This window comes from Sminthopsis crassicaudata, chromosome 3 (assembly GCF_048593235.1).
Source record: "Sminthopsis crassicaudata isolate SCR6 chromosome 3, ASM4859323v1, whole genome shotgun sequence".
NCBI classification, from domain to species: Eukaryota; Metazoa; Chordata; class Mammalia; order Dasyuromorphia; family Dasyuridae; genus Sminthopsis; species Sminthopsis crassicaudata.
In genome coordinates, this window is record NC_133619.1 from 299,402,638 (window position 1) to 299,428,294 (window position 25,657).

At 36.0% G+C, this 25,657-nt stretch overlaps 1 protein-coding gene across 10 annotated transcripts in view; it reads left to right on the forward strand.

Annotated features, from left to right (window-relative positions):
• MAP7D2 (MAP7 domain containing 2) overlaps positions 1-7,167 on the forward strand; it is a 172,358-nt gene extending 165,191 nt beyond the window's left edge. For all 10 annotated transcript variants that reach the window (XM_074300961.1, XM_074300960.1, XM_074300966.1 and 7 more), the window contains 3 exons: positions 643-829; positions 5,291-5,563; positions 6,901-7,167. In XM_074300961.1, coding sequence (XP_074157062.1) covers positions 643-829; positions 5,291-5,537 — 434 coding nt within the window. In that variant the 3' untranslated portion in view covers positions 5,538-5,563; positions 6,901-7,167. The remainder of the gene's footprint in view (positions 1-642; positions 830-5,290; positions 5,564-6,900) is intronic.
• Positions 7,168-25,657: the final 18,490 nt, after the last annotated feature.

Here is a 25,657-nt window from a genome sequence, read left to right on the forward strand (position 1 = left end):
CTCTCCCTCCTCCCCAGTCACTGTGTTCATTTGGAAAATCATTGATGTCACAGCACTTACATATGTTTAAAAAAAACCTTACAAAGTATACACATTTATCCAAAACCCAAAGCAAGGAAGACATGCGAATAGGTAAAGTGAGATAAAATTATCCCGATTTGCTGATAATATGGTGGTATAACTGGAAAATATGTGTTGATACTATAATTGGAAAAGTAATTCTTGAGGCATCAACAAAGATAGTAATCAAAACAATAGCTTCAGAAAAAAGTAATTTCAATAAATAAATAAATAAATAAATAAAATACCAATGCATGGGTCATGACAATTTAAAAAGACTCAATAAAGAAAAATACTCATTTCCAGAGAGAGAGCCAATGAACTGAGTGCATATTTTTTCACTTTATTTTTCTTGCTTTTTTCCCATGACAACATGGTTAGCATGAAAGTGTTTTGCAATGAAAATGGGACAAGAAAAGATAGAATCCTACTTCTGCTTCTATTCCAAGAAAACTTGTAATTTTATTGAAGGATTGAACCAAATGACCCAATAAATATGTTTCCCCTTGAGTTACTTTATTTGTTATTTTATGATTAACCTAAAGCATTCTGTTTTTAATTGACTTTTGTGTTCCAAATTAGAAATCAATGGATTGACCCCCTACCAAGAAACTAATGGTGTGAGACACTCTGCTCCTGAAACTATCTCCCAGGATGTCTTCTCTAATGGTCTTAAGCCAGTGACAGGACTTATACATCTGGATGCCCTAGATGGGAAGCTGAGCAGTCTGGATGATTCCACAGATGAGGTTCAGTCTATGGATGTTAGGTACATGTGTTCTTTTTATACTTAACAGTCTTAACTGACTTGTCTTGAATTTATCTCCTTCTTCTACTCTGATGCCAGTGAAACAAGTCAAAGTAACTTTGGATGATGTGACCAAATTTTATGCTAATAGGTTAATATTAGCTTCCTTTATTTTCCACAAGGAGTTATATTTATTTTATTAGGCTTTCCCAAAATAAGGTAACTTATAAGGGAGAGTCAGACTGGTAAAGAACATAAGACACGGGAGAAACTCTGTGTGTCATTGCAAGGATGGCACTGGAATGGGATCAAGGGAATTGTAGCTGACAAAGGCAGCATTAGGAATAAGACAGTGTGTACAGTGTTGTTAAAGTCAAAAAGAAACAGATTCCTACAGCTATATATTGACATAAAACACCATAAATTAATGTAATCTGTATTGTATTATTTTAACTGTGAATGTGAATGGAATGAACTCTCCCATAAAACAAAAGCAGATAACGGACTGTATTAAAAGCCAGAATCCTACAATATGTTGTTTACAGGAAACACATTTAAAGCAGAGTGATACATACTGAGTAAAGGTAAAAGGCTGGAGCAGAATCTATTATGCTTCAGCTGAAGGAAAAAAATCAGGGGTAGCCAAACTGATCTGAGATCAAGCAAAAGCAAAAAATAGATCTAATTAATAGATCTAATTAAAACTACATAATCAAGTAATATCAATACTAAATATATACGCACCAAATGGTGTAGTGTTCGGGTTCCTACAGGAGGAGTTAAGAAAGCAAAGAGTTGACCTCAAGATCAAGAAGGCCCTGAGTGTCTTGCCCTGGCCCATGCTGGCTGTGTAACCTCCACATGTCACTGAGCTTCTCAATGGCCAGGGCAACCATTTAAAATTATTTGATAGAGGGTGCCAGTATGCACTGGTAGAATTTTTAAACTAAGAATTCCTCTGCCTTGAAGTCACAGATCCAATTAAAGAAGTGGGGCAGGGTCTAATTAAAGGATGGGGCAGGGACAGTATCTCTTCAGATCTTTCTCTGCCTCAATATCCTCCCCTTACCCCAGGAGGAAATCCCTGAGGCAAATATTCAGGCCTTGCCAACACATCAGATTTAGCCTCATGGCCCTTCTTTAAAAAGGGTCTTAGGAGTTGGGGCAGGCAAGACAGAGAAAATCTGCTGTCAGGCTTTAAGAGAAGATTAACAGGGGTGAGAAAATGTAATGTTTGAGGGAGACTAGGTTTCCTGCCTCTCTCTGACTTTATGTCAGCAGTTTTCACAACAACAAACTATTTCTAATCAGAAGAAAAAACCTTCTAAACTTAGTCTTAGCTATGTTTCTCCTGCCTTTTCTCTTTCCTAAGTAATAAGATTGGCAGGGTGGGCAGATTTGGTGATTTTGCCTCCCTTCTTACTGATCTTAGTGAAATAATTACTCTTCACAAAAGCTTTTCACAAAACTCAGCAGACATAACAAGAATGTTGTTTATATACAGCTGCTGTTCCAAAACTGCCTTTGGGTGATAAGGAGAGGAAATCAGGGAAGCTGAAATTTTACTTTTTAAAAGGTTACATTAAAAGGTGGGATCTTATTGTGGTGCCTGGAATCAGCCAGCTAGGTCCACTAAGCAGTACTCTTCGGCCTATCTTCCATAGGACTGTCCCTCTCTCTAATAAGATCATAGATTTAAAGCTAGAAAGAACTCCAGAGATCATTTTATACATGAGGAAATGAGCCCCAAAAATTTAAATGACCTGCTTAATGATTCCAGAGGTAGTAAGACATCATTTTAGCATAGGTCCTCCAATTCCAGGGGTAGCAAGGATGCACCATGGTGCACAGAACACTGCACGTGGAGTCAGGAAGACTAAATGAAATACAGCCTCATATACTTATTATCTGTATGACCCTGAGCAAGTCACTTAACTCCAGAAGCAGTATTCTTCCCACTGTTTCACATTGTTTCCCCAGGGAGATGAGTTAGGAAAAGAGTAATCATTAATTCAGCATATTCTGTTTACAAGTGCTAAGGAAGATACAAACTTCAGACAAGATGAGTCTACTAGGGCACTAAAGATTATAAGTTAGTTAATTATAGAGGTAATTTTTTTTTTAAGTGCTAGTTTTAATGAAATTGTTATTGACAGGGAAGAATTCAATCAGCAAGCATTTGTTTAGTACATACTTATTATATGCCAGGCGGGGGGGGGGATGGGAGGAAAAAAGAGAAAGAAAGAGGAAAGAAGGAAAGAAAACAGAAAAAAACAGAGGAAGGAAGGGAGAAAAAAAGAGAAAGTCAGGAGGAAAAGCAAAGCCATCCTTTCATGAAGGAGACATAAATAACTGGTCCATATAACACATAGACAGAGTAGATGAAGAAAATTTGAAAGGGGAGGCATTAGCAGCTGGGGGGAAAGTTCTTTTGTACAAGATGAGATTTGAGCTGTCTCCAAGGAAACCAGGGATTCCAAGAAGTAGATTTAAGGAGATAGAGTTCTAGACGTGGGGAACAGTCAGTGCAAAGGGAGATGAGAGTTTTGGGTGAAAAATAGCAAGTGATCCAGTGTATCTAGACTGTAGAATATATAGTATGTTATAAGTATAAGAAAGGTAGAAGTAGTGAGAAGGTAGAAAACAAACAGTCTGTGAAAAAATTTAATGTCAAGCAGAGGCCTTTATATTTGATTTTGGAGTTAAATAGACCACTGGAGTTTATTGGACCTATGGACCAGCATGTGAGTGAATGTGTGTCTGTATGTGAGAGAGTGAAATATTTAAAAGAAAAAAAAAAAAAAAAGCACCTGTTCAATTTGGAACACAAGGTGTTGCAAGAGTGAATGTTGAAAATTATCTATGCATATGTTTTGAAAATAAAAAGCTTTAGCAATAAAAAATCCCCTGTTCAGCTGAGTGTAGGATAGACTGGAATAGGAAGAGACTAGAGTCAGGGGGACATCGTAGAAGGCAATTGCAGCAGCTCAGGTGAGAGATGATGAGGACATGAACTCAATATTGTGGTAGTATTGAATAAAATAGGACTTAAAACTTCATGATTTGGCAGCAGATTAGAGATGTAGGGTGAGAACTCTAGGATAACCATGAGATTGTGGGCCAGGAGGACTAGACAATTATAAGACTTTTGGAAAGGGCGTGGGTTGGGGGGAAGGGAAGATAAATAACTCTATTTTGGACATGTTGAGTTTAACTCATCTTTTGCCCATCCAATATGAGATCCAAAAGACAGCAGGAAATTCACAACTGTAGCTCTACAGAGAAGTTGTCATGAGAATCACGTGCATAGAGATGATAATTGAACTTTGGGAGCTAGTAAGATAGTAAAAAATGAAAAGAGAAAGGGGCCCAGAAACTTTGGGAGCACCACAAAGTTAGTGGGAAGTTAAAAGGCCAGACTGAGAGAGTTTCAAAGAGAGAAAAGAAGGCTTTCTCAAGGAGTTTAGTGATGGAGAGGGGGAGGAAAGATAAAGGTTATTGTAGTGGTCAGAGCTAACTTTCTGGAGAAGGTATATGACAGACTTAAAAAATGAGTAAATATCCGACAGGCAAACAGGATGAAAAAGAATATTATGTGCATTCCTAATGGTGAGAACAAAGGCACAGAATCATATGAGCACAGAAAACATCCTCCAGTTTAGCTGAAATATAGAGGGAATGGCAGAGAGGGGTAGGAGAGGAGAGGAGATAAGGATTGGAAATAGAAAGTGAGGAATCTCGAATACTAGACAGATCTGTTTGGCCCATACAAAGCAGAGAATTCTAATGGGCAAGAACCAGATAAAAGAGAAAGTGATACTGAAAGATTTCCATTTTCTACTGGGCGCCAAATGGGGCAATACATATTCACTTTGCAGCTAACTTTGCTGGTTATAAAATTTTTGAAAATTTTTGCATGTTATAAATATCACTTTTAGGTGGGATGGATCTCCAGTAGTCATGGCACTATGACTCATCCCAACCAGCCCTCTAGATGGGGGGATATTATGTGCCAAGGCAATGGGCATGATGATGATCACATGTGCACAAATATCAGACTCCTTCATGAAGCTCTCTTTAGCTTTAGTTTTTTGGTTTTGCTTTCTGTTTTGGCTTTCCAGTCTGTAGGTTGGTGCGCTTGAAATGACTTGCCTCAACATAGAGTAAGTGGACCTGCTGTCTCTATTTCTTCATTCAGGCTGCATGGAAATGTGTCCGAATATAGAAAGCCTAACCCAGAGCCATGCTATGCCTTCACACAAATCCTCCCAGTCCATTTTGCTTGTTTTTCATACACAGGAACTTGATGCTTATTGATCCTATAATTTTGACTAACCTCATTTGTTTAATGATTGCGTCCTCTACAGTTCCTTCTACATGCACTTTGCTTCTAAACCCACTTTTTATAGGAGAAAATAAGCAATAAAATTGGAGAAAAAAAAATTTGAGCAGTGAAAAAAAAAATCTCTCTTTTCTTTCCAGTCCCGTTTCAAAAGAAGAACTTATCTCCATCCCAGAATTTTCACCAGTGAATGACATCATTCCCGGTGTTTCTTTGGAACAGAATGGAACCAGTAATGCTACGGCCATTGAAGATCTTTTAGATTTCACAGGCCCCCCAACTTATCCCAAGAGAAGTGAAACCCTTTCCCTGGATGACTGTAACAAAAATTTGATTGAAGGATTTAACAGTCCAGGACCAGAAAATACACTTAATACAATATGTTGATGAATACAGTATGCTATATTGTAAAGGTACAGTACTTTGATGGCTATGTGGTGGGACTGTTTTTTCTTTATTTTTCTTTCTTTTCCTTTTCTCTTTGTCCTTCCTTCCTTCCTCTCTTGTTTCTATCCTTCTTTTTTCTTCTTCCCTTATTCATTTAGGCTAGATCCCACTACTGCTCTGAATAGAAACAAATAACAAATAGTAATAGCTCAAAGTATAGCTGGTCACCTAACCACTGTAGTCAAACTTAAATAGAAATAGATCCTACTCACTTGCATATTGACTTTAAAAAAACACAAATTAACATCTATGTTATATTTTTATTTTTTAAACATTTACCAATTAAATTTTAATTTGGTTCATTTCCTTGTAACTCAGTTCCTTGTAATTTGACCTTTGTCTATAGATCTGAGACCAGAGACCCGAATCTCATGATTCCCACAGTCTAATGTTTTTAAATATAAGTCAGGGATAACAATTTAGTATAACAAATATGGGTTAATTTTAGAATTTATTAATTTAATCTTCTTTTTAAAAAAGTTGAAACTTTTTCATATTAAATCAATAAATTTAATCAAATAGTCTTTTGTTTAAAAGTAGCAACTCAAACAGAATCTCTTGATTAAAAGTTTTCAGTACTGTGTTGCCAACTGTGGAGATTTCTGTTATTCCGAGAGTTTTGAATTTTTAGTTTATTTGATTTAGGAAATTATGTTAAAAGACTATAAGAAAGGCTAAGTAATTTTATAATCAATTCCATTGTCCCTTCATTCTTCTCCTGAGCTTTGGAATACCATCCCACTCTAGCATTTCAGATTGAGATAGCAAGAATTATCAGAAAGGCTGGGCAGAGGTGAAATCTCAAAGTTTCTCTGAAAACAATAAAGCAAGAAAATTACATATGACATCCTAGTCCAAGTAGACAGTAATCTTAAACATGCATTATCATTACCAGGTCAAAACTGACTTCACTTCCTTTAAAGAATACTTTCTCCTCTTGTCAAGTTCATTCAAGCAATAGATAAAAGACGGGGATTAGAAATTGGGAATTCAGATTCCAAATGTAATGCTCTTTCCGACAGATCACACTAGCAGAAACCTTGACAAGTAGTGCATTTAGAGGAAAATACACCTGTAATTCATATCATAAGATGATTTCTCTGTTCATATGCTGTCCATTGAAGAATTAACATGTTTTCAAATTTTTATGGTTCATTTTATTGCCACGTAAGAATGCCATTCCTGAGAAAGACAGGAAAGTACTTATACTATATAGAAATTTCAAAGAGAAATAGAAGGAAAATTCTAAGTCATGATGTTTCATTTGGTTGACAATTTTTTTTTTTCATTTTTGAATTGACAGAGGAGTATATGATGAAAGAAATACAGACCTGTGATGCTGCTGGCAGTAAAATATGAATTGTTTATCATCAAAGAAGCTTCTGCAGTCCTTGACCACTGGATTCCAATAATCAGAGCTGAATATAATATTGTGTCTTCTCAAGGGTTATAAAAAAAGAAAAGGAAAAAAGAAAGAAAGAAAAATATAGAACTTGACTCTTAAGCTTTGATTGGTTTCAGGGAAGCTTCATTGAGCTGTGTATTAAAGCTTTGACCTACTAATCAAGTACTTAAGCTATGGTCTTCATCATTATCTGAAGAACATCAAAGACAGCTTCAACTTGTTAGTTCATTTTATAGTCATTCTTCATAAGTTGGGTCACATAAATATCTAGATGCTTTTCTTGTAAATACATTTAACATTTATCATGTTTACCTGAAGGTCACCTAAAATATCCTGGACTTGAGTAGCATGCCTATCCTTGTTTAAAGGGGGAAAGGCATTCAAGAGATTACTTCCTACCATTTTTCTCTTCACCCTTCCTCCCCCTTCAGTCATGCTTTCTTTCATTGAAGACTTTGAAATGAGTTTTCATTGAGGAAATATAGCATGCTTTACTATATAGTTGCTATAATTGAGAAGCCCCTCTGGCTGCTGTTAAGTTTAACCAGTTAGAAAATAGCCAATATGTTCTTTTCTTTTTTTGTTCTCTTTTTGCTTCTTTAAAAAAAAAATATTGATCCGGTGAGAAGATAATTCCTACCTTCTCATAATTACTCCCATCTGCCTTTGCAGCTGATTGTAGCAAGTTAGCTTTCACATTGTACAATGGTTTCTGTTTCTGACCACAGTGTTCCAGATTGCAATTGAAGTTTCATGTGGATTTGTCTAAATAATATATTTCTAATACAAGTAGAAAATGCATTTGTTTCTGGTAATGAATGATGGGTTTTTGTTTGTTTTTGCTTGTTTTTTCTATTTTAGGTTATTGTCTCCATCCCACCTTTAGTAAAAATTAAATCTAAAAATTTCAATGAAAACTACTACTCCAAGACACTGATGGGTCTCAAAAGGGCACAGTATTTTCACTTGCTTTAATGACATCAGTCTCTGTAATATGTTGAAACACCTGTATGGGAAAATTCCCATGAAATCTTATCATTGATAACATTTTGTGCCATATGAAATGCACTTTCTTTCGTTCATTTTATTTCTTTTGATGGAAAGTAACCTTCAGGCTATATCTTCTTTTCTTCTTTGAGGCCTTGTTAACCTAGTACTTCAAGGGACAAGGGAGACCAAGAATTTTAGCAGATGTTAACAAAAAGTGGGAACATTGATAATGTGGAGAAGTTGATAGAATGTCATGGTCTCAGTAGTAACCTTGTCCTTGTGCTTTGAAAACCAGCAATTGTTTAAGAATTAAATAGCTAATCGTTATTCTGTGTATGTGTTTGTATGTACATATAGATGTACAGTACATATATTAAATAAAATACATGTCTACTATGATGTAGTTCCATTTATCTTGGTATATGTTAGGAGAGTCCCTTTTCTAGTGAGGGAACAGATCCAATGAGGAAGATGGCACTTAGTCTTCTGAAGGAGACTTTCCCATCCTTTCCTCATTGTTTATTTTGCTGTGATATATTGTGTTTGAGAGATGCCACGGAAGATGTTTTACTTGGCTGGTCCTACTGTATACTTTGGAGAGTCTTCCTTTGCATGACATATGTAGCATGTTATAAAAGTGAAATATATGTTCATTTGATGAGTCTTAATCTGCTTGCTAGTGTTTTGTTCTGTGTTGCTGACAAGAAAAAACTCCTATTCCCTCCCCTTCCCAATGGTGTATACTTGTCATTTCTGAACTTTACCATAGAAGGAACAAGTAATTCATTCTCATTATTCTTAACCATTTAAAATTTTATGATCACTATTAGAAGAACAAATTAGGCAGATAAATTAAGCTCTCTACTGACAATAAAGAGCTCATAAATAATAGCAAACAGCTAATGTTTTATCACACTTTAAAATTTGCAAAATACTATATAAACATATATATCTCATTGGATCATCATAGCAACCCTTTGAGATAGATGCTGTTATTCTTCTTCTGTAGACTGAAATTATTGCCCTGGGGGTCATACAGCTAGTATCTGAGGGCAAGATTTAAACTTCATTTTCCAATCCAGTGTTCTCTCACCTGTAATCCCTCATATTCTTTATAAATTCAGAACTCACTAATGAAGAATTTAAGCTAGTAGTAGCATGTTTGTTAAGCAAATTAATAATATGAACAAGATCATAAAGGAGAATCTTTTGAGTAAAACAGATTTTTTTTTCTCAATCAAGTAAAAGCAATTGTGTATAGTTGAGAACCATAGGGTTTTCAATAGAAATGATGGATATGGAGTCAGGAGATCTGACATTCAATTACTCATGTGACCACGAGCAAGTTATTTAAGCTCTTTGAACCTCAATTATCTCATTTGTAAAATGGAAATACTTGAAGTACTTCATAGGATGATTATGAGACAAATTAGCATTATGGACTTAATGGATTTAAATGGATTTGAATTCTAAATCCTAAATCATCATATAAAAGTAGTATTAATATCTTGGAATCTTGGTTTTAGATCTGGAAGAGAGGTTCATTATTTGCCTGAAGTCATGTAGAAAATGAGACAGAACTAGGATTTGAATCCAGCTTCTGACTTCATCAAGATTCTTTCTAAGGTATAGATTGTCTCCTTGGTATCACAAGTAGCATTAGAGCAGTGCAGGATAGAGAAATCAGAGACAGAAAGTAGGTTAGCGTATGAGGGCTATAATCAATCAAACAAGCAACATTTCTTAAGTACTTACTATTTTCCATTGATCCAAACCCAACAAACTACACGCCAGATTGAGACATTGTGTTCAGGTTTGGTCCTGGGTCAATAAGACAATGAGAATTTAAAGAGGGTGAGCAACTGTTAGGGTAGCAGTACCACAAGAGAGTAATTATAAATTCCATGTCTCACCTGATTTGGTACCTGATTTGGTTGATTTTTGGCCCAGTGGAACAAAAATTCTGGATTTCTTTCTCAGATCTAGATTTGGACCATATGGTCCAATATGGTCACTTGCTATGAGATCCATTTTAAAGAGGACCTTTGGAAATAGGAGGGATTTGGTTATGTGTCCTTAGTGATGACCAAGAAAGGTTTTAGTGGACAGAATATGAGAGAGCAATGTTGAGGTAGGTAAAATGGCTATATAGAGAAGTCCAGGATTTATCCACACTACATCTGGAATATTGTGTACAATTCTGGACACTGAGTTAATTTAGGGAGGGTATTCACAAAATAGGGGCAAAAGAATATGACATATAAATATGATAAATGTCATGAAGATTGGTTGAAAAAAATCAGAGGCTTTTATGCCTAAAGAAAAAGATTTGGAGCTGATATATTCACTATTGATCTAATCACTATTTTCAAGTATTTGAAGAGTGGGATGTGGCAGAATGACTAGACTGATTCTTCTCAGCCCCAGAAATCAGAATTAAGAGCAATGGTCAGAACTAATTTTAGCTAAATATTTTAATTAGTGAGACTATTTTAACTACACAGTTAACAAGCATTTAGAATGTATGCTCTATGAAGTCAGCCTCTATCTTTTTTTTAGCCCTTTCTTTGTATTCCCAGAATGGCTGGCATACTGATGAGTGCTTGTTAATTGTGTGAGGAAAAAACTTCACAGTAAGAACTATCCAAAAGTGAATATTATTGTAGGAACAAGATTCCAGTTCAAAAATAGACGTCCTGTTTGAAGGCCTCCAACTCAAAGATGCTTTGGTTCATTGAGTACCTTGTATCATCTCTTCTGTACCTCCTAGGTAGTAAATAAAAACATAACATAAACTAGATTAAAATAATTTTGAATTTTCCCTTCTTGCTTTTTAGCCCATAGCCTAAGACTACATGGATTTGCAGGAAGGTATCATGTAAACATACATAAAGTTTCTCATTTCTGTTACTAAATGTCAATAGAGGCAAAGAAAGCCAGAGGTTTTCCTGAAAAATTAATTGCTCTTTCACAATTTAATCCTGCATTTAGGAACAGTAATTGGGGTAGATATTTTTTTGTGTTGGAGTTAGGAAATTTTAAAGTTTAATCTTTTCAAGTAGTATTGAAGAAAATGACCTTGGAGAGGTTCTTGTGCCTTTGTACGTTCAGGAAGAACTGACAAAAGCTATTAGCCTTCTGTACTTGAGAAAAATGATAGCAAAGCACATATTACTCTTTTTATTCCAGTAAATGCAGACATCCAGAGGGATAGAGATTTTACATAAAATTGTTATTTTTAGAACAACAGCTGGGGGCCGTGATTTAGCTGTGTTCTTTCATCACTTTGTGCTGATGGGAAATGCAGAATCACCTTTGAAAGGACAGCTTGTTCATACATATTTGATCCAGTCTTGTTAGACTTTTTCATGACCGCATCTTGGGTTTTCTTGGCAAAGAGTGATTTGCTTCTCCAGCTCATTTTACAGATGAGGAAATTGAGGGAAACAGGATTAAGTAACTTGCCCAGGATCCCACAGCCGGGACGTGTCTCAAACCAGGTTTGAACTTAGGGAGATGAATCTTCCTGACTCCAGGACCATCAAAGTCTCCACTGCACCAACTAGTTGCACAGCAGCAGCCATAGCATGGAGGTGGCTTTGAATGAATTGTGTTAGATTAGTTCTGGAAAGGGAAAAAAAGGGATAAAGCGTCAAAAGGAGGTACGATGGTTATGATAGTGCCTGATTCCTTTCAGTACCAAGAATTGGGGGACAGGTTTCCTTGGGTGCCTAAAGGCAGTAACAAGCGTAGCCACAGCCACCAACGGCTTCTGTAAGCTCTGTTCTGTCCTGAATGACATCCTCCTAGCCCCCACCCTGCCTGGATAGTGAGACCCATGTTTATAGTCCAGGGATAACATGTTTTCATCCAGTCCACCTTACATAGCATTTTTTTCCCCAACTTGGGGGGAAAATCCTGTCTCCACCATCAAGTCCCTACTAAGGTTTCATATACAAAAGCATAATTGTATGCAGCCCTTTAAGCATCATAGCTAATACTAATATAGTTGCAATTATGTATACCGTAGTTAACATGTATACAGTTCGGTATACTATATAGATACATGTGTATTGTATATATCATAGCTAACATTTATACACTTCCAACATATGCATTACCAATGCATATATCTTGTAAATAAAAAGCATTATAGTTAATATAAAATTCCTGCTGTGTGCACCATAACTAACATTTATACACTCCACACTGTGTACATCATAACTAACATTGATATTCTTCCTATTGTGTACATGTTAGCCAACATTTATACACTTCCTATTGTGTACAAATTAGCCAATGTTTATAGAGTTCCTACTATGTATACCATAGTTAACATTTATATAGTTCTTATTATGTACATCGTAGCTAACATTTATATTGTTCCTATTGTGTACATGACAGCTAACATTTATACACTTCCTACTGTGTACATATTAGCCAACGTTTATATAGTTCCCACTATATATACCCTAGTTAACATTTATATGATTCTTACTATGGACATCATAGTTAACATTTATACACTTCCTATTGTGTACATCATAGCTCTCATTTATACACTTCCCACTGTATGCATCAAAAATAACATTTATACAGTTCCCACTGTGTATATAATAGCTAACACATATACTTCCCATTGTGTACATCATATCTAACACATACATTTCTCATTCTGTTCCTCATAACTTACATTTATACACATCCCATTGTGTACATCATAGCTAACATTTATACACTTCCCATTTTGTATATCATGCCTAACATTTATACAATTCCTACTGTGTAAATTTACGTTTATATTGTTCCTGCTATGTACAGAGTTAGCATTTATACAATTCCTGCTGTGTACATCATAGCTAACATTTATACATTTCCTATTGTGTACATCATAACTTGCATTTACACAGTTCCCCTGTGTATATCATAGCTAACATTTATACAGTTCCAACTGTGTACAGAGTTAACATTTATATACTTCCCATTGTATACATCATACCTAACACATATACTTCCGATTGTGTACATTATAGCTAACATTTATACACTTCCCATTCTGTACATCATAGCTAACATTTAAACAGTTCCAACTGTGTACATCATAGTTAACCTTTATATACTTCCCACTGTGTACATCATAGCCCACATATATACAGTTCCCCCTTTGTGCAACATAACTAACATTTATACACTTCCCACTGTGTATATCAAACCTAACACATATAGTTCTCATTGTTTATATCATAGCTAACATTTATACAATTCCTCCTGTGTACATCATACATTTATATTGTTCCTGCTATGTACGTCATAGTTAAGATTTATAAAATTTCTGCTGTGTACATCATAGCTAACATTTATACATTTCCTATTGTGTACATCATAACTCACATTTATACAGTTCCCCTGTGTACACCATAGCCAACATTTGTACAATTCCCACTGTGTACATTATAGCCAACATTTATACAGTTCAAACTGTGTACAACATAACTCACATTTATACAGTTCTTACCATGTACAACATAGCTAACAATCATAAAGTTCCTATTGTATACATCACAACTAATAATTATACAATTCCTACTGTGTACATCATAGCCAACATTTATATACTTCCTACTATGTACCAGGCAGTGTACTAAGTAAGCATTTTACAAACATTATTTTATCTTAACAACACTGGGAACTAGATACTACAATTATTCCCATTTTACAAATTGTAGCAGAGGGTAAGTAACTTTAAAGTCACTCAGCTAGGAAGGCTGCATTTGAACTCAAGTCATCCTGACTCTTAAGCCTAGTGGTCTGTCCCTTGTGCCACCTTTAGTTAGAAATCACCAAGAAAGATAACTGTTGTAGATAGAGAACTAGACTCTGAGATAGCCCACTTTTTGATACACTGTTTAATCCTGGGCCATATTCTTTTCAATGCCCCATTCTACATAGTATACAGCAGTAGCCTGCATGGGCAGAAGGGATTTTCCTCATGGGAAGTTCCCTAAAACAAATGCATCATTACATTTACTACAATTATGTCCTCCACCATAGCAGTCTTCAAAAAGGTTCCCAGCAGGACCTGTAAAGAGATAGACATTAGTATAATCCTGGGCAAGTCATGTAACTTCTAAGTATGACTCATTTTCCTCACTGAAAAATAAGGATAATAATCTCCCAGAGGATCAAATGAGATAACATCTGTAAAGTCCATCTTTTGTTCTTGAAGAGGACCAATGACATCAGAAGGATGAGGTCCTGACTTGCAAGTAAATCGGATTAAAGTAAGTCAGGTCTGTGCAGAGTCATCAGCCTTATTTTTTCCTCTAGCCTCATCAGAATCCAGTGGTAAGTCGTAAGTCAGGACAAGTGGCTATGGAAGCAGTGGAAGACTGGCCCTTTTAAGCTAAGGTCTTTTCTAGGTCTCAATTTGTCTGAGATAATGTCCATTAAAAAATTGAACTGAAAGATGGCCTAATTTGCCGTTACCAAAGAATTGATCTGGGAAGAAAAGACTTTTGGAGTTTCTGGGAACAAACATTTATTAAGAGCCTACTATGTGTCAGAAACAATTTCTGAGAAAGCTCAGTGTAAATTGTTTCTGGCACATAGTAGTCTCTTAATTATGCTTGTTCCCTTCTTTAAGATTTCAGACCATTCCCAGTCTCTTTTTATAGCTATTAGTCCTAACTAGAGAACACAAAGAAATATAGTTCATTTCTCAAAGTCAAACCATCCAGCTTCAGATGCAATAGAAAATAGAAAGCACAAACTCTCTAATTTGACCAGGTGCTGGAAGTCCTGGATAGTTCCCACCTCTCAAATGCTCTTCCTTACTTTTTGCTATCCCAGTCACTGTTCTACCTGCTGTTGCTTACTTTTGCTTTCCATGTTCTCACTCAGCTTAGTGCTGCTTCTGCACCTGCTTTATCCCCAAAGGGTATATAATTTTAATATTAAAGTCTTATGGAAGAAAAAAGCCAAGGACAAAAATCCAGTCAGCTTTTTGCTGATTGCTACTCTTTTGTCATTTTTCCCCATTTTTACTGTCCTATGTTACATTTTGCTTACATGTCCCATGGGTGAGTAACTCCCACTCAGGAAAGAGATAGGGGAATTGTTTATGCTTCTGGCTCGTGTAAATGAATTGTATGGCCTTTTTAAAAAATATGCTCACTGGTGAAAGAAGGCAGGGAACTTAATTAAGGTTCTTAGATATCTAAATTATTGTGCAGGTACTGATCTGCATTAAGGAGAGAACAGAAGGGAAAAGCTTTGTAGAGCATCAATTATCTACCAGTGAGTTGGAAGGAAACATCAATCCAGAAAAAAGTAACCTTGAATAGGTATAAAAAGAAATCTTCAGCTTGGCAAGAACAGGATGAGCCTGAATTAATACTGTCTTAAAGGAAGACTGCCATTAGCCTGGAGATTCACTGCTAAATATGACATTCTTCTAACACTAGAGAAAAAACAATCTCAATGGAATATATCTGGTCTCGGGCAACTCCTAAGATGCCAAAGTTAACAAATTCTTCCTAAAATTGTCTTAACATTCTATCCCTATCCCTCAACTTCCCAAATCAGGAAAGTGGCCCAGCAATCTTACTTGATAGGCTGATTGAACTTTCCCTTTGTCTTGTAATGTCTTGCTAAGATGGTGTAAACCCCTGTACATACATGTTTATACTTCCTTTTGTTGGGGCTGTTGTTATCCACCTGGTGTATGACTCACTAACTGATGCTAACTAAACTTTTAATCTTCCAGCTTTCCCTTCTGATTTACTGACCTCCAATCCAAAAAATCATGATGGTAGGAATTAATACTCTGAGAAGATCTGAGGATTTCTAAATGGAAGAATTTCCTAATAATTACTAGAAGTTAATGATTTGTTTAAAAAAAAAGTCCTATAGCTACTAAATATGTAGGATTTTAGACAAATCACATAACTCCCTCTGAAGCACTACTAAAGAAGATGGCGAATTGTTTCCCATATGAGTGGAAAGAGAAGAGTATTCACTCATTAATTGTTAGGATTACTAGGTGAGAACTCGGGTTGTCTGGACAGTGACAAGGTGAGAATTCAGGTTGTCTGGATAATTACAAGGTGAGAACTCAGGTTGACTTGATAGAGGGGGCAAGCTCATTGGCTGGGGTGGTTCTTCCCAGAAGCCCTTGCATTACCTAATTGGCGTCCACACGTGGGGCAAGGACTTTTGCTTATCCTGACAAGAGGAGCTAGACCAGACCTTTGCAATCAACTATGAAAGATTTGGTTATTCTCAGTAGTTCAGTGATACAAAAATGCCATCTGCATCCAGAAAAAAAACTAAGGAGATTGAATATAAATCAACACATGCTATGTTCATTTCTTTTTTCTGTTTTTTTTTTATTTCTTCTATAGTTTTTCCCTTTTGCTCTGATTTTTCTCTTTCAACATGATTCATAAAGTAACGTGTATTAAGAATAAATAGGGGATAGCTAGGTGGTGCAGTGGATAGAGCACCAACCCTGAAGTCAGGAGGACTTGAGTTCAAATCTGGCTTCAGACACTTAACATTTCCTAGCTGTGTAACCCTAAGCAAGTCACTTAACTCCAATTGCCTCAGCCAAAAAAAAAAAAAAAAAAAGATAATGCAAGGGCTTCTGGGAAGAACCACCCCAGCCAATGAGCTTGCCCCCTCTATCAAGTCAACCTGAGTTCTCACCTTGTAATTATCCAGACAACCTGAATTCTCACCTTGTCACTGTCCAGACAACCCGAGTTCTCACCTAGTAATCCTAACATCTCCCCCTTTCTTTTGATTTAGAACATAGGACAGTCATGATCTTGAAACATAAATCCATCAATATGGGAAGTATTACACATAATTACATAAATTACATAAGCACATAGTAACATAGTAACATAATACATGCTAGAAGTATATGACAAATAACATAATCAAATAATCATAAATTGAAAATTTATAAATGTCCATAAGTCCATTGTCCATTAGTCTCATTCCTGTGTTAGGAAGTCCAATGATTCCTGCTGGTTTTTAAAGTTCTTTAACAGTCTTCTTATTAGCCATGCTCTTTCAGTGTCAGATGTTTCTTAGATCTTCTCCTTTATTTTGAGGTCTTTCTCTTTTATTAATAAATTCACTCATGGATTCATAAGTCCTCAACCAAATTTGGCAACTTTGAAATAATCATCCTGGGGAATTGTCAGAAACATCTTTTTTATTATTGAAGTTTTTTATTTTCAAAACATATGCAAGGATAATTTTTTTCACCATTGATCCTTGAAAAATCTTGTGTTCTAATTTTTCCCTCCCTTTCCCCCACCCCTCACCTAGATGGCATGTAATCCAATATATGTTAAACATGAAAAAATCAGATACAAAAAATGATAAAGAAAATAAAATTCAAGCAAACCCCCAAAAGAGTGAAATGCTATATTGTAATCCACCCTCAAAAAATCCCACAGTCCTCTCTTCGGGTGTAGATGGCTCTCATCATCAATAGCTCATTGGAACAGGCTTGAATCATCTCATTGTTAAAAATGGCCACGTCCATCAGAATTGATCATTGTATAATATTGTTGTTGCCATGTATAATGATTTCCTGGTTCTGCTCATTTCACTCAGCATCAGTTGATGTAAGTCTCTCCAAATCTCTCTGAAACCATCCTGTTGGTCATTTCTTACAGAATAGTATTCTATAGCATTCATATACCATAACTTAATTCAGGCATTTTCCAACTGATGGGCACCCACTCAGTTACCAGTTTCTGGCCACAAACATTTTGGCACATATAAGTCCCTTTCCCTTCTTAAAAATCTCTTTGGGATATAAGCCCAGTAGTAACACTGCTGGATCAAAGGGTATGCACAGTTTGATAACTTTTTGAGCATAGTTCCAGATTCCTCTCCACAATGGTTGAATCAGTTTTCCTACATCCCTTCTACATTCGTCATTATCTTTTCCTGTCATTTTAGCCAATCTGAGAGGTATGTGGTGGTGTCTCAGAGTTGTCTTAATTCTCATTTCTCTAATCAATAGTGATTTGGAACATCTTTTCATATGATTAGAAATGGTTTTAATTTCTTCATCTGAAAATTATTCATGTCCTTTTATCAGAAACTTCTGTAAGAAACTATCCTAAAGATTAAATTTGATCTACTCAAACAAACCTTTATTAGAGGCCAATTATATGTCAAATACGTCTTGCTATCAGGGCAATCTCCAACCATTTGGATCTGTATCTGGCCACTGCACCCAGATGGCTCTGGATGGGAAAGTGAGGCAGTGACCTTGCACAGCCTCCCTTCACTTAAAACCCTCACTTGCATGTTATGGCATCATTTCCCTGATGTCATGGTCATCTTGGAGAATGAAGGACAAAATAGAAATAATATACAAAAAGTGAAAGTACTTGTCCTCAAGTAGTTTACACTATGTTGGGTAGGAAGTAATGCCATCATATTTACCAAGCAGCTATAAGGTGTCCCCCTTTTCCTCAGCTAATGTCCCTAACTAAAAATGACAGGTGATTGATTGGGCTAGAAAACTCTTGAGATTTCAGGCATAATGCAACTTAATCCTTATTCTTGTATTTTTCCAGCTATAAGGTGTGATGATTCTCCTCTACTAGGGGAATCCACATAAAATATATATTTATCCAAAATGTAAAATGCCTAGGAGCTGGTACTGGCGTTAGGAAAATCTGGGTTCAAATCTTACCTCTGACTGGGTCCATGATTTTGGTCAAATCAACCTTTCAAGGTTCTTAGATATCTAAGTTACTGAACAGATGCTGATTTGCATTATAGAGAGAACAGAAGGAAAAAGCTTTTGTAGAGCATCTGTTACATACCAAGCACTCTGAGTGCTTTACAGATGTTATCTCATTTGATCCTTACAACAACCTCACAACACATTGTTATTTCCACTTTACATTTGAGGAAACAAAACAAACATTAAATGACTTGTCTAGGGTCACATAGCTAATAAGTGTTAGAAGCTGAATTTGAAATCAGGTTTTCAAAATCAGGCATTATTCATCATGGCGCCTTGCTGTAATGGTAAAGGAAATTTCCTCCAAAGGAGTTCCTCGTGCCAATGAAATTTCTGATATGGTCCCAAAAGGAAAGAAGGTTTCCTAGTTTTGGAATTCTTGGCCTTCTGGAGTTCATGGCCCTAATTTCAATCCTAAGGGGGTGGGGAGAGAGGAAGTGTCATTCATCAGTTTCTGGTCATAATCAAAATAGCTATAACTGCTAGAATCAAGAACTACAAAGTTCTAGAAAGAGATGAACACCTTATACAGACTTTCTGCTTGAAGAGCCAAGAGCCTTGGGGAAAAAAGCTATTTAAGTTAAGTGGTAGGAAATCTTCTTTCATATTAAACATATTTCCACATTAGTTATGTTGTGAAAAAAGAATTAGAATAAAAGGGAAAAACTATGAGAAAGAAAAAACAAAAAGTTAAAAGAGTATGTTTCAAAGTGCATTTAGACTCCATGGTTGTTTTTCTGAATGTGAATAGCATTTTCCATCATAAGTCTTTTGGAATTGTTTTTAGATCATTGTATTATTATTGCTCTGTTATACCCTGAATAAAAAAATTATGGTCACTCCCCCACTTTCCTTGCCATTGGGACTGGGAGAATTGAGTCAAAATCTTGGGGCTCTGACCACCCTTACATACCATTGAGTCATAAACTGCAGATACTTTATCTTAATCCTGGCTAGGATAATTCCCCCTCCTTTTGAGTACTGCCCCTTGCCTCAATGTTTCCAGCCCTTGACCTTCTTATCTTGACCCCCATCCTGTCAGGATTAAGTTTTGATCCTTTGCTGGAATTATGGCTTGTCCATCCTCCCAGTGTCCTCGCCCCATCCCCTTCTTATCTGCCTTTGTTAAACCCCAGATAGTTAAAACCCTATAGAAGAAGTTCCCAGCCTTGGTTTATCTGAGCTGAATGCTTTGGATAAAGAGTCCCATTTCGGTGGGCTAGCCTCAACTCTCCACATTAAAGATTAAAAACCAATCTCTTCTGCCTGTTTCTCTGATATTACAGTTGAAAAGAGTTAAGTCCGTCAAAGTTGTGGATCAGGATTTCTTAAATTTGGGTCCATGAACTTGATGTAGATATGTATGTATGTAAATATAAAATATGTGTGTGTGTGTGTGTGTGTGTGTGTGTGTGTATATATATACATATATATATATGTATATATATATATATATATATATATAGAGAGAGAGAGAGAGAGAGAGAGAGAGAGAGAGAGAGAGACAACTATAGTTCCAAATAATTAATTTCCCTTGTAATCCTATGTATTTTGTTTTGTGCATTGAAAAACATTATTCTGAGGAGTTCACAGGCTTCACCAGGCTGCTGAAGGGACTGCAAGTTGCACCATAAAGAATGTTACAAACCCAAGTCCTATACTATAGAATTTGCCAAAGTTTAAAAAAAAAAAAAATTTAGGAAGTAGGAAATAGGAAAAATACTCGAACTGAAAGTCAGAAAAAATGCATCCTTGTCTTACTTCTGCCATCCTTTTGTATCCCCACTACTTAGCATATTGCCTAGTAAATAGTAGGTGCTTAATGTTTATTGACTAACTATATGATACAAAGGTGTGATTTGGTAGCCCAAATAAATCAATTAAATGTGTATGGGCCTCAATTTACTCATCTCCAAAATAGATTTGAATGAGATAAGTTCTAAATTCCTCCCAGTTCTAAAATTCAAGAAAATTAGAGCTACTTATTAATAGGTTAACCCAAGGTGAGTCCACTTTAAGACTCCTACTTGTCTCCCTCCAAGACCACTGGGATTTTCCAAATATTGGGAGTTTTCAAAGCCTAGCCAATGAAACAGAAGAAATGGAATTATGAGGCCAATTTTTGTTTCCCAGGAGAAAAGGTTTTAAGACCTAATGATCACATTGTTTTTCCCTAGTAGAATTTAAAATCCCTTTACATGATGAAATTATTTCATTTTTGTATTTTTTATTGAAGTTTTTATTTTCAAAACATATGTATGGATAATTTTTCAACATTGATCCTTAAAAAAACCTTGTATTTCAATTTTTCCCCCTCTTCCTCTTGTCCCCTTCCCTAGAAAACAAGTAATCCAATATATGTTAAACATGGTTAAAAAAAATATATATATATATATATATGTTAAATCCAATATAGGCATACATATTTATATAATTATCTTGCTGCACAAGAAAAATCAGATCAATACGGGAAAAAATGAGAAAGAAAATAAAACTTCAAGCAAACCACAACAAAAAGTGAAAATACTATGTTGTGATCCACCCTCAGTTCCCACAGTCCTCTCTCTGGGTACAGATCATCACAAGATCATTAGAACTGGCTTGAATCATTCCATTGTTGAAAAGCCATGTCCATCAAAATTGATCATTGTATAGTCTTATTGTTGTATACAATGATCTCCTGGTTCTGCTCATTTCACTCAGCATCAGTTCATGTAAGTCTCCCCAGGCCTCTCTGAAATCATCCTGTTGGTCATTTCTTACAGAACAATAATATTCAATTACATTCATATATGATAACTTATGCCATTCTCCAACTGATGGGCATCCACTCTCACTTATGAATTTTTACCCTCACAACTGGTAAATGAATCACTTTTTCTGACCTTTATTTTTCAAAAGAATAAAAACAGAAAATTTGCCTTGTCAGTTGTCTGACTTTGCTTACTTGTGTTTAGAATAGGGGAAAAAGGCAAAGCTTGATCTGCCTTGACTTTCTAAAGACTGTGTGATCCTGAGCAAGTCATGTAATTTCTCAATGCTCTAGGCAGCTCTCTGAGACCATCAGTTGCAGAGAAGATGGCAACCTTCCTCATCTCAGAAGTTCCTGTGCCAATGAAATCATCCGTGTGTCTATGTGTGTCTGTCTATCTCTCTGTCTTGTGCAATACCCATATATACATGCACATATCAGATATATAGCGATATCTATGGATAATAGATATGGATATAGATAGATATCTATAACTATAGATAGACAGACAGACAGATAGATAGGTGCTGTCCCAAACATTTTAGGATAGTTTTAAACTTTGATAACCTAAAGAAACTGGAATAATAAAATTTCTATGAATTTGGGGAACTTTTTTCTCAGAAAAAGTAACCTGAAAGGCCAGAGAAATTGAGCTATATATAGGGATAGTATAAACAGGGACCCTCAGGCTAACAAGGCAAGTTTTGAAAGCTTTAAACTGTCTTAAGACTTTTGGGACAACCTATGTATACCTTTCTTTTCTTTTTTCTCCTTTTTTTCTTTTTGCTGAGGCAATTGGAGTTAAGTGACTTAAGGAAGTGTTAAGTGTCTGAGACCAGATTTGAACTCACATCCTCCTGACTTCAGGGATGTTACTCTAACCACTGTACCACCTAGATGCCCCTATATATATTTTATTTGGGTTTGTTAAACACTAGATTATTAAAGTTATTGATTGTTTTGTCCTTTGAACCTAACCTATTCCACTGATCAACTAGTCTATTTCTTAGCCAATACCAAATGGTTTTGGTAACTGCTGATTTATAATATAATTTTAGATCTGATACAGGTAGGCAGAAAGGTGGGCATATAATCTTAAGAGAGACATTATCACTGAACTTATCTCTGCTAAATGGAGAATAATAGTAATGAAAATAATAGCTTTAATATCAGCAATTATATAACACCTCCCAGCTATACTCCAAAACTATAATGCTAATATGTCTGTTATCAATATGATGCTGTCTACTAATGAGCACAGATTTGAACACATTACTCTCCTGCTTAGTAAACTCCTATAACTTCCTATTGCTCTATCTTAAAAGTAAGCTTCAGTGTTTGGCTCTCAGAGTCTTACTTCACAATCAGGTGACAAACTTATTATAGGTACTATGATTCTCACTTCCACATTCTGCAGCTCAGACTAATTACTCTCCTTGCTCCTCATACATGATACCTCATGTGCCTGAAATGCCTTATCTCACTTTTCTCAGACTTACTTTTTGTTTAAAGCTCTGCTCAAACAAGACCTTTTTCATTAAAACTTTCCTGAGACAAACTTGCCCCAGCTTCTAGTACTGTCCCCCCAAATTTGCCCTATACTAATTTTGTGTATTTTGAATATAGATATGTACGTGTTGTCTCCCTTGATGTGATAAATTCTTTGAGATCAGGGACTGCTTAATTTTTGTTTTTGCTTTTGTCCCCAGCACTTGTCACAGTGCCTAGCATGTTAGTACTTAATAAATATTGATTCACTGCTTGCTGATTGATAAGGATTCCATCTCTTAGGTTGGCCCAGCCCTGCCCTGATGTGAACTTTAGAACTAGAAATGATCCAGGAGCTATGTTTAAACAGCATCTTTAACTTCATAGTTAAGATTCCTGCTTAAAATCTGCATTCTAAATTAAGAGTTGCTTTCAACTCAAGGCTAATGCCTACCTTTTCCCCCAGTGGTGTTCCATCATTAGCTGAAATGAGCTTTTCCCCTCTTTCCAAGGGCTGAAGGCTTTTGGAGATGCTGCCTGTCATTAAGGAGTCTCCAACAGCCTACATGCTCTTTGTAAGATCAGCCCTCTCCTCTCAGTAACCCTCAGGTTGATTTTCTCATTCTTGCCAGCCCCAATTATGTGAGATTGCTGATGTTGTAGAGAACATGAATAATGTATTCATTATTTTGAGGAGTAACCATTTGTGTTACTGGGTTATGGGAAGCTGGGGTGATGTGGAAGACTGCTTTTCTCATTAGTGCATTTGACTTCTGTTTAGGCTTTGAGTGCAAGGTTTCATAGGTCATAAATTTTTCACTAGATTGTTTGAAGTTAGTGGTGTGAGACCTGCTATCATAGTTTGTCTTTGGTCTAATTAACTAAGTATAAACTATTTTAGATGCAGAACTTAGTAAATAGGTACAATTTAGATGTCTTCTATGGGCACCTGGAGGGTACAGTGGAAAGTCTTGAATCCTGCTTCAGACACTTTGATAAGTGATCTTACCAAATCACTTGACATTTCTGTACCTTCCTTATCTGTAAAACAGGCATAATAATAGCTCCTATCTCACAGGACTGTTGTAAGGATCAAATGAAATAACATGTACAAAGCTTTGCAAAATTTAAAGTGTTATATAATTGCTGATATTAAAGCTATTATTTTCGTTACTATTATTCTCCATTTAGCAGAGAGAAGCTCAGTGATAATGTCTCTCTTAAGATTATATGCCCACCTTTCTGCCTACCTGTATCAAATCTAAAATTATATTATAAAGCAGCAGTTACCAAAACCATTTGGTATTGGCTAAGAAATAGTCTAGTTGATCAGTGGAATAGATTAGGTTCAAAGAACAAAACAATTAATAACTTTAATAATCTAGTGTTTAACAAATCCCAAAACCCCAGCTTTTGGGATAAGAACTAAATGTGTGACAAAAATTGCTGGGGAAATTGGAAATTAGTATGGCAGAAACTAGGCATTGACCCACATTTAACATCATACACCAAGATAAGGTCAAAATGGGTTCATGATCTAGGCATAAAGAATGAGATTATTAAGTAATTAAAAGAACATAGGATAGTTTACCTCTCAGACCTGTGGAAGAAGAAGGCATTTATGACCAAAGAAGAACTAGAGCTCATTATTGATCACAAAACAGAAAATTTTGATTATATTAAGTTAAAAAGTTGTTAGGTTCTTACTAAGTGCTAAGTCGGTACTTAACAATTCTCTACTTCTGGCCTTTACTGGGAGTTTGACTTGTGAATTCCTAAGGAAGAGCTTGGGTGCTTGGGAGGAGCACAAACAAAAAAGTGTTGTTTTGTACAAACAACACTAATGCAAACAAGACTAGAAGGGAAACAAACTGGAAAAACATTTTTACAGTTAAAGGTTCTGATAAAGGCCTCATCTCCAAAATATACAGAAAATTGACTTTAATTTATAAGAAACCAAGCCATTCTCCAACTGATAAATGGTCAAAGGATATGAACAGACAATTTTCAGATGAAGAAACCGAAACTATTTCTAACCATATGAAAAGATGCTCCAAGTCATCATTAATCAGAGAAATGCAAATCTGAGAAAGACAACTCTGAGATACCACTACACACCTGTCAAACTGGCTAGAATGACAGGGAAAGATAAGGCAGTATGTTGGAGGGGATGTGGGAAAACTGGGACACTGATACATTGTTGGTGGAGTTGTGAATATATCTAGCCGTTCTGGAGAATGATTTGGAACTATGCTCAAAAAGTTATCAAACTGTGCATACCTTTTGATCCAGCAGTGTTACTACTGGGCTTATATCCCAAAGAGATCTTAAAGAAGGGAAAGGGACCTGTATGTGCCAAAATGTTTGTGGCAGCCCTCTTTGTAGTGGTCAGAAACTGGAACTGAGTGGATGTCCATCAATTGGAGATTGGCTGAATAAATTGTGGCATATGAATGTTATGGAATATTATTGTTCTGTAGGAAATGACCAACAGGATGATTTCAGAAAGGCCTGGAGAGATTTACATGAACTGATGCTGAGTGAAATGAGAGGACCAGGAGATCATTATACACTTCAACAACAATATTATATGATGATCAATTCTGCTGGACGTGGCCCTCTTCAACAATGAGATGAAATTGCTC